We start from the raw sequence: 9,346 nt of genomic DNA, 5'->3' as shown, positions 1-9,346 counted from the left end.
GGAAATGGGCATAAGTGACATCAGCAGCATAGACCACAGGCATCCATCTGCTCAGTCCAAGAGGGATGGGGTGCCATTGCAAATACATTATAATTAATTCACTAAGTGCCACCCTACATCTTCTGCATTGCTCAGGTGGGGTTCCCCCCCAACAAATCCCAGTATATGCCCTTTGCAATGCTGCAGGGACGCACGGCAGGCAAGAGTGGTGCGGGCGCTCCTATTTGCACCGATGGCACACACGTAAGAGCAAACTCCCCGATTCCCTCCCGGCCCTAGGGGAAGTTAGAGCGATCCCCAGGCTACTCTAAGCTGTGCCAGCTGGAGATGGATCAGGCACTAGCCAGAGTGCACCATAGCCCACCTACTTCCCCCTTGCGTTTCTACGTGCCACAGGAAGCTGGCTGTGCTGGGGACATGGGGACCCCACTCGGCCACCTTGCCAGGCTCCAGCTGGAGGGGAAGGGGTTGGGGTGGGGTGGGGAAAGCAGCTCGTCCTCACTCCACTTTACGTGCAGCACAAAGAGAACAGCTCAGAGTCCCCTTCCTGGACCCCCCGCCCCCGGCACCTGCATACGAGACACCTGCCACCCCAGCCACGTGCAAGGCCCGTGCAGCTCTCCTTCTCCCCTCCTGCAACGCAGCGCCTCACAGGGCTGCCGCAGCAAAGGCCAACGAGGAACGGCTCAGCAGCTGAACACTGCAGCAACTGGGTCAGCGAACATCTTCTGGGCTGAAGGTCACGCTCATCTTAATCGGCACCTGCCAATCTACCACTGCTCCCTGACCGCATCCCATCTCCCCCTCCCTCTTCCCTGGGGCCTGCCTTTAGCTCTCATCTTGAAATAATCAGAACTAATTACTTGGCTCCGCCCCTCCACATGCTCCTCCCATCAGCACCAGTGATGCTCAAGCAGGGTGCCTGGGATCCTCTCCAGGTGCAACACAGTATGAACACTGCCAGGTTATCGATTCAGGAGATAAACCCGAAGGTTTCAAATAGGAATCCACAGCTGGGGTCTTTCTGAGCGCTTTGCCACAGGAAAAAAAATGCTCGTGTTATTTTTCTGTAGTCCAAAAAAAAACCGAACCAGAGTGAAAGCTAAGAGCTGGCATTTTCCAAGGGGACCTCGAGTCTATGCAGGGGTGCCTCGAATCTAACGAGGTTGGGAGCAACGGCTCTACGCTCTCCCCCTGCAGAAGCCCCTTGCCCGCTGCCCTGCACCTCTCGCTGATGCTGACAGGCTCACACAGCTGCAAGGCGCAGCCTGTGCCGGCCCGACAGGAAGGTGCTGGAGGTTTTGGACTCCAGGTTTTCCTCGCTGCCAGTTCACTCGAAGAGGATTTGCTTCTCTCTCTCTAGGTGTCACAGCCTCGAGGGAGCCACCTAATCTGTGTCTGCACTGCAACCTTTATCTCAGGGGGTGTGCGTGCTTGCACGCACACATGTGTCTCAGTTTAGCCCTCCTGAATATGTGCTATGCTGCAGTATCCCAGGCAGCTCCCTGACACTTATTTCTCTCCTGGAAAGGATCTCATCACCTGCCAATTGCCTTTCTGTATTTTCTGCCTGTAAATGATCCTCTGGCTGCGCTGCCCTGCAGACCGCCAAGGTGACTAGCCGAGCAGCTGGCGCTGGGGGGAGGGGGGGAGATATGATGGAGGCTTTTCCATGACACGCTGCTTTCATGGTGAACTTCAGTCCTGAGCTTATGCTCCTTTTTTCTATCCTTCCCCAGTGCTGCAATCTCATTATGTTAAGCCCGTGGGTCGTGCCTGTCAAAATGTTAGTGCCAACCGCTGAGGGGGGGCAGCAGATGAGCAGGGGCCTGCGGACCGAATGATGCCCTCTGGAACGAAGATGCTTGATCTCAGGGAGCTAAGATCAAGCCACTGCCCCTTTGGACTCAGGAGGACTCACTGTGCCATCAGACTGCAACTCTGTGCAGAGCTGACCACGTGCTCGGAGCTGTACGGGATGATCTCTTCACGGCACTGCAGCATAATGGCAGCCCGTGTCGATAGGCAACTGCTTCGGTGCTAACAGCAGTGGTGGTGTTGCAGCACATCCGAGTACTTCCCCGCTACCCAAACAACACGGAGGGTCTCTAGGAATGGGGAGGCTTGCTCACCCCTAGCCCAGCACGCACCCAGAATTTCGGACAGGTTTGTCCAGCCTGCATTGGAGCCTGTGCCGCTGCATCGCTAATCCCCAGGCAGGCTAGGTACGTGCTGCAGTCTAACCCGGGACTGCACGGTTGCCCTGCCTTAGGAGGGGTTCGCGGAGCAGCGCACCCTCCAACCGAGATGCGCACGCAGATTGCGACTGGCTTTGGGAAACGGAGGCAATGGGCAGGGATTTGCACCTGGCCTTGGCCTCGCCATTCAGAGCAACGCCCCCGGGTCCGAGCACGTGTTCACATGCCGGGCTCCGACCCGGACCAAAGCTGAAGGGATGCGGGGACTGAAGAGCATCAAGTAAAGCCGGCCTGTCGAGTTGATTGATCTGCTTTGTGAAGACAGAGTAGTGGTGCAGTGCTGTGCGTTGGGGGCGGACGTGAAATCCTGCCTGTGAGATTCAGCGGTCCCTTGGTTTTCCCAGCCAGCTGCTCACTTGTGCCGTGTGGAGGAGAGCTCTGCTTACATTTCTCATTCTGATAAGCTGCAAAGGAGGTCTGCGAAGCGCTAGCTCATCACGCCATCAGCACTTTACGGACACGAAAACAGGGCCATTCTTCAAAAGGGGCTCAACTCAGCAACCGAAGCCTCCAGGATCCCGAAATGACTTCTTTTGCAGGGAGGCCGGGTAGCCTCGTGGTGACGGAGCAGGGCTGGGAGCTGGGAGCAGCAAGATGTGATCCAGGCGCTGAGCTACGACAGCGATTGGCATCGTGTCAGTCCTCAGCTCAATAGATCCCAGCCCGGGCTAACCGCAAACCCCCTGACCTCTCCGAGTCGCTGTTTCTCTCTCCGCGAGCCGGAGACGGCTGCACTTTTCTGTTTCGCAGAGCGCTCGAGTTCGTCATCCTTGAGATCTTCTGCTGGGGCCTTGTCAGCATGGCAGCCCAAGCACAGCAGCCAGGCCAAGGGGAAGGGGGCAAGCATCTTGCACCCCAGTCTCCCCTTCGATCGATGCTCGCACGGCACCACGAGAGCCCCGGGGCGCAGCCAGGAGCCGCGATAAACCTCGGGGGCCGGAGACCTGGCCTGGCAGCGGTCGTGATGGCAAGGTGATAACGCCATCACTGCCCAGGGCTCAGCGGGACCCCAGTTCCCCGGGGCAGGGAGGCGCTGGTCTCCTCGCCCCTCGCCCCAGCCTGGCTCGCTGCGTTGCCCGTGCCGCCGGGCGCCCAGGCCGGCGCTGGCGCTGGCGGAGGGCACTTGCGGGAACACAGCGGTGCTGCTGACATTTACTAATCAGCGCTAACCTTAGATCCACACACTCTCCGTCTCGCTCGCTGTCTTGTCTCCATGGAGACACTGCAACCTTTGCTCACTAGTTAACGGTATCTCAGAAAAAACGAAACTCCGACGCCACCCTTCCTCCCGGCTCCCGCCCCTGTGGGAAGGGGGAACTTGCCCAGAGGAGACAAAACCTGGCTGTCGCCTCCGAGGTATTTTGCATCGACGGCCAGGGAGAAGAAGGGCGAGGCGGCGCCGAGAGGCAGGCAGGATTTGGCCCCCTGCCACCGAGTGCAAGGAGGAGGCTGGCACAGCAAGTTCGGGTGGCACCGATGCAGCGGGCAATTAAGAGATGGTCTTATTTTGCAAGGTCCACCCCAGAAACCAGCTCGGGGAGGTTTTATTGCAGCAGCCAAAAGGGTCTCTCCCTCCGTGGTGTGCGATGGGATCCTTGCCAGGCTTCTGCACTGCTGGGCAGAGCGCAATTTGTGCGGTTCACAGCTCTCGCTGGCGCATTTCATCCCTGCCTGCAGCTGCCGCGCAGTCATCCAGCCCCCAGTGTCACCTGGGCTTGCTTATTTAGCAGCAGGTTACTGGGGTCGGTGCTGGCAAGATCACGGCAGAGCATCTCAAGAGGCTCTCGCAACCTGGATGCCTGGGCTCTGCCAGGTTATACCGAAAAGCAAAAATCCTCTTGCACTCTATGTCTACGCCAGTGACCTCAGGGCCCTGCTACCGCAAGAGCAACCTCAGCCCATCAAGCAGGATCTCCGCTGCACACAACTTGCTGGGGAGGAAGGGAAAAAAAATGCAGCGAATTCCAGCCGCAGGGGGGTCTAGGAGCATGCTCGGTGCGCCAGTGTCCTGCTCTCAGCGATTCTGTTTTCAAATTAACATGGGAAAGATGCCCATTACCTGCTACCAGATAATGACTATGATTAGGCGGATCTCTGCTGCCAGCCGAGATCTGAAGGATTTTGTGCGCTCCAGCAGTGAGAGCAGCCACAAAAACAAGAGCAATAAAAGTGTAAATAAAAAAAATAAAATAATAATAATAATAAAAAAAAGCCCCTCAAGGAAATAGCTCTCACCACCAGGGAAGCGCGCAAGTCGAATTGGCTTTAAATGCCATTCGTTAGCATGGTTGTGCGCTAGCGTTTGAACCTAGGGATGGAGATGAGGGCAAACCGGGTCTGACCTGACCCAAAACTGGAGCTGGAATTTTTCTTTGGTCGCTCAAAAAAAGTGCAGGGGTCCCCCCCCCCCACACACACACTTTTGGCATGAAATTGGAAACGCGGCACTGCTTTGCTGTGGCTGGAAGCAGCCGAGCAGTGGTCCCCAGCGAGCTCCCACTCAGCTGGCCAGAGACGCTCTCGCGGTGCAGCCGCCTCTCCGAAGAGCCTCTGCCCGCTTTCCGAGGGCCTTGGGGGCTGGCGGGCTCCCAGCGAGGGGGACGCTGAACCCCCTGTCACTTGGTACAGGTGTTTGCCGGGGTTTGGGAGGGAGTCCCTGGGAGCGGGGAGGCCAAACTCCCCCTCAGATGTGAGCGGGCTCTTATTGGGTCACTGCCTTTGGCTCGGTGGAGAAGCCCAGCTGACCTAACTGCAGCAGCCCAGGCTGGTGCTGGTCCCAGCAACCTCCGCAGGATTTCCCACTCCAGCCACCCCGTCTGCAGGGCCCCCATAACGATCCCGATTACAGCGGCTCCCACGCAGCAGGGCGCAGGGAATGGATGCGTCGCGCTTGCTCCCCGGGGCCGTTTGGCCCTTGCTGGCTGGAGGGGTGGGGGGACCGATGCAAGCTGCGAGCCGAAGCGTTGCTGCGTCTCCTCCGGGAAGGCGTCAGCAGGGCTTATCACCTGAGCTGCTGGAGCTCAGCAGCAAGGCGCTCGCGTGGGCTAGGGAGACTGCGAGCAGGGCACTCGCCGTCCGCACCCCAGGGCAGCGGGGACGCGGGCACGCGGTACGCGGGGCTCCAGCGTGTCTCGGCACCGTGGAGCTGGTTTCGGTCCAGTTCAGGCGCCCCCCAAATCCGAGTCGCGGGCCTCGGAGAGCTCCGTGGGCTCCTCGGGAACCCGCTGCCTGCGTCACCCGCGCGCGGCGAGCAAGGGTGCTCGCTCCGGGGTGTGCTGAGAGCGAGGCCCCCTCCACAGCCCACCCCCTCAGTACATCCAGCTGGTGTTGACCCAGCTCAGCGTGTAGGAGCTGCTGGCGTTGAGGAGTTCCCGGTGCAGGAACAGCTGCGGCTTCTGCAGGTCCTTGTAGCTGTGGAAGAGCCGGAAGCCCCTGGCCTCCAGCGCCTTCAGCAAGCTGTACCAGTGCCGGACCACAGCGGCGTGGCTCCCGCTCACCTCGAACCCGGGCCAGTGGAGGTGCAGGGTGAGGATCAGCTGGTGCACGGCAGCCACGGTGCCGTCCAGGAGGATGCTCTCCAGGATCTTCCACTCCGCGCTGGCCAAGTCGGCCTCCAGCACGTCGATCTGCCCCAGGGAGAGAGGGGAAAGCACACTCAGCGGCTCTCGCCAGCACCCGGGCGGGAGGCAAGGCATTGCCAGCAGGCATGGCCCCCCGCTCCGGTCATGCACAGCTTCTAAGGGACAAGGATTTAGCAGGGCCGGAAAAAAAGGAGCCAGCGGCTTTGCTAGCAACATCCCATGCGTTTTGCTGGGCATTATATCCTGCCGCAGCCGGGCATAGATGCCCCTTTCCTCCTCCATTCACCAGCTCACGCGGCCACGATTCAGTGCACATCCTTCCCTGCGGCCCGTCCTAGAGCGGTATTGTCCGAGAAGCCGGCTCTCAAAGCCCACTCAGGTACACCAGGGCCGGGTCAGCGGCAGGCCCAGCCCAGCTTTCTAGGCCCCGTTACCTGCCGGGTGGGCGACTGCTGCACACCGGATCACGGGTTGACGAACAACACGGAAACCACAGGGAAGGCAAGCATGAAACAGCCGTGCGAGAGGCAGAGCGGGGGCTGCATTTTAGGAGTGTTGCATGTGTGAAGAGGCTCTGCACATGCTGAAAAAGTGCCCGGGCCGTGCTACAAGAGGCAGGAGGCTTCACCCCTCGAGACTGAAGGGCGCTGCTCCAGTGCGACGCCGGCACACTACGAGAGATCGGGAGAGCATGGCAGGACTGGGACTCTTTAAAGACCGCGAGGGGATTTGACAACTGTCTTCCAGTACGAGAAGGGTCAGCACAGAGGATGGCGATCAGTCGTGCTTTGCATCCCAGAAGCCCGGAGCCTAATCAATCAGGGAGCTGCAGGGCAGATATTCGAAAGACCGTCCAACTCGGAGGGGGCTCAGCCTGGGAATGGTTTACCCAGCTGGGCCGGGCAGTCTCCGTCACTGGAGGTCTTTAGGGGCCGGTTAGACAAACATTGGCCGGAGCTGGTTCAGACAGGGGCTGGACTAGGTGACCTCTCCAGCCCTGCTTTTCCCCCGTTTCTGTGCACCGCAAACTCAAGCACTGCACTTCGAGCCACAGCAGATTAGCAGAGACTCTCTCAGATCCTCTCTCCCCTCTGCTAGGCGGACGTGGCCAGGAGGGGGGAGACAGACGCGGCTACGCGCCGTTACCTTCTCGTGGCCCAGGCCTTCCATGATCCGACGCAGCCTCTTGGAAGCGCTCCTCTGCCTCCGCCACGAGGCCGACGGGGGTTGCTCGCGCCAGTCCAGCCACAGGCGGTGATGCTGGACACGTCCCTCCTGCCAGCGCTCCTCCGCGCGCCGGTCGGGGGTCAAGCCAAAGCTGTGCACTTGGCACCCCATTTCATTCATCCTCCGGGCAAACTCGGAGCCCCTTTTGACCACGCTGCCGGCGGGCACAAAGGGGGAGAAGTGTTAGGAACGCGAGCCGCGCCATGCCGCGGTGGGCCAGCGGCTCGTCTCCGACGCTGGCTAGCCACCCGTGCTTTGGAGGAGACATCCGCGCCCGGGGCACGTGTCCCGCGACCCCGCCTGTGTCCCATCAGACACGCCCTGCCCTTCTAGGGGGTTGGATGCCAGGTGCCGACCCCAGACTCAGAGAGAAAAGCAAGCCGGGAACATCGGCGCCCGGGAGGCTCTTACCGAGGGCAGCGAGAGGGAGCCGCCTGCTAGGGGCAAAACACCTCCGTTGCAAAAGCCCCAGTGACAAGATCTCCCGGGAGCGCGGCAGCCCCTGGGACAGCTGCCGAAGGATGCAAGAGCAGCCCCCGGCCCCTCTGCCGTTGCGGCCCAGCCGGCCAACAAAGCCCGCCCGGAGGCACCGTCGGAGGGGACAACGCCGTGACGAAGGCTGCCAGAAAGCCCCGAGCCTGGGGCAGAACCGCCGGCTGCCTCCGAGGAGCAGAGCTGCAGGCGGGGAAGGGGTGGGATGCAGCACGAGGAGGCCTCCCCCAGCCCCGCTTTCCTCCCTTCGCAGGAGCCCCCTCACCTGAAGGTGTATGCCAGGCACCTCTGCTGCCGTGGCTTCGGGGCCAGGCCGGGCAGGTGATCCAGACACACTCGCCAGGGCCCCCGCGTGCTGTCCGCTAAGGCCTTGGGCCCTGCTTGGCTCAGAGCCCTGGAGCAAGGCAGCTGCGGGGGAGCAAGGGCAAAAGCAGCCCCCTGAGGCAGGATCGGGTCCAGCCCAGGAGGACGGAGGGCTTGGGGGCTTCTCGCGTCCCAGCCCGAGCCCAGCAGCCGTCACTCCACGTCCACGCCGCCCGCCGCCTTCCCCAGGCCCCCTCCCAGATGTTTCCTTCCGGCCCTGCCTGGCCTCGCCGCGGCCCCCCGGGACCCGGCCGTAATCGCTGACCTGCCCTCCCCGGCCTTCCCGCAGCTGCAGCAGGAAGCGCTGGGCAGGGAGAAGGCAGGGCCGGAGCCCTTCCCATGCCCTCCTCGCCCCGGCACTGCCCCCTCCAAGCCCGGCCATTCCCTCGGCCAAGCATCTCGGGGACCACGCGGGGATGCAGGGCGCTGCAGGACGCCAGGCGGGCCAGCCGGGGTGGGAGCAGAGCAGCTTGGAGGCGGGGGGCGGCGAGAGCCCCGGTGCCAGCCCCCCCGGCAGCTGGCTGGTTTGGAGAGGGGCCGCGGTGCCACGCGCCCAACCTGCGGGGTGCTGATGTAGGCAAGGAACCGCTCGGCCTCCTTCTGCAGGGACTCGCTGCCGTCGGCCCAGGGCTGCGGGACCACGTCCTGGTGGCTTTGCTGAGGGTGGAGAGAAAACGCGCTGCAAAACGGGAGGCCGGGGAAGCCCGCGAGACAAGCCGCCGCGCCCCAGGGAGCTCACGAGCCTCCTAGCCCCTTACCGGACCCCGACGAGGCCCGAAGGGCTGCGGAGCCCAGACCCAGCACCGGCAGCTTCCTGCCGAGCACTCGGATGGGGCCCGTGCCGCAGGGAGTCGGGAAGGGGACTGGTCGCCCCTGGCAGTCGGGGCTGCTCCTCCCAGCCAGGGCCGAGCAAGCCCCTTCTCTGCGGGGCCAGCGCGCTGGGGAGAGCCCCACGGATTTAGCAGCCATGTGGGCACCATCACTCGCACACGCGCTCTTCTCCAGCACCAAGGAAAGAGGAGGAGGAGGTATTGCAACCTCTGCAAGCCCCTGCCATCAGGGCTCCCTGGAGCTGGGGCTCTGTAGCGGGCAGGGACCACCGCTCCAGGGCTGGAAGCGAGGGGCAGCGACTTGCCCAAGGTCCCTTGGGCAGTCAGTGGCGGAGGCCAGAGCAGGCCCACGAGAAGGAAACCCACCCCCTGCGATTCCCAGCCTGGCTGGAGAGGACGCCGCGCAGGAAACAAAGGCCTGCTTGCCCAGGTCGGAGGCACCGCAGCGCGGCGAAAGCCTGCAACAGCGGCAGGGCAGGGGGCGGCCGGCCCTGCCGTGTCAGTCTGGTCAGCAGAGAAGCGGCCCGGGGCCTCCCGCCGCGAGTCCCAAAACGCTCCGGATGCGCAGGTCATTAATTACGGCCAGAGCAGGCCT

The 9,346-nt window shown here is 62.2% G+C and overlaps 1 protein-coding gene across 1 annotated transcript in view; it reads right to left on the bottom strand.

Moving 5' to 3' along the window:
• Positions 1 to 5,430: 5,430 nt before the first annotated feature.
• METTL24 (methyltransferase like 24) overlaps positions 5,431 to 9,346 on the bottom strand; it is a 7,083-nt gene continuing 3,167 nt past the window's right edge. Inside the window, exons 2-5 of the mRNA XM_019547859.1 lie at positions 8,480 to 8,578; positions 7,824 to 7,966; positions 6,986 to 7,220; positions 5,431 to 5,884 (exon numbers count right to left, since the gene is read on the bottom strand). Coding sequence (XP_019403404.1) covers positions 5,567 to 5,884; positions 6,986 to 7,220; positions 7,824 to 7,966; positions 8,480 to 8,578 — 795 coding nt within the window. The 3' untranslated portion in view covers positions 5,431 to 5,566. The remainder of the gene's footprint in view (positions 5,885 to 6,985; positions 7,221 to 7,823; positions 7,967 to 8,479; positions 8,579 to 9,346) is intronic.

The sequence above is a fragment of the Crocodylus porosus genome, unplaced genomic scaffold (assembly GCF_001723895.1).
Source record: "Crocodylus porosus isolate Cpor-Errol unplaced genomic scaffold, CroPor_comp1, whole genome shotgun sequence".
Classification (NCBI taxonomy): Eukaryota; Metazoa; Chordata; order Crocodylia; family Crocodylidae; genus Crocodylus; species Crocodylus porosus.
The sequence above is the reverse complement of the archived record's forward strand: the minus strand, read 5'-3'. Positions and strand labels throughout refer to the sequence as shown.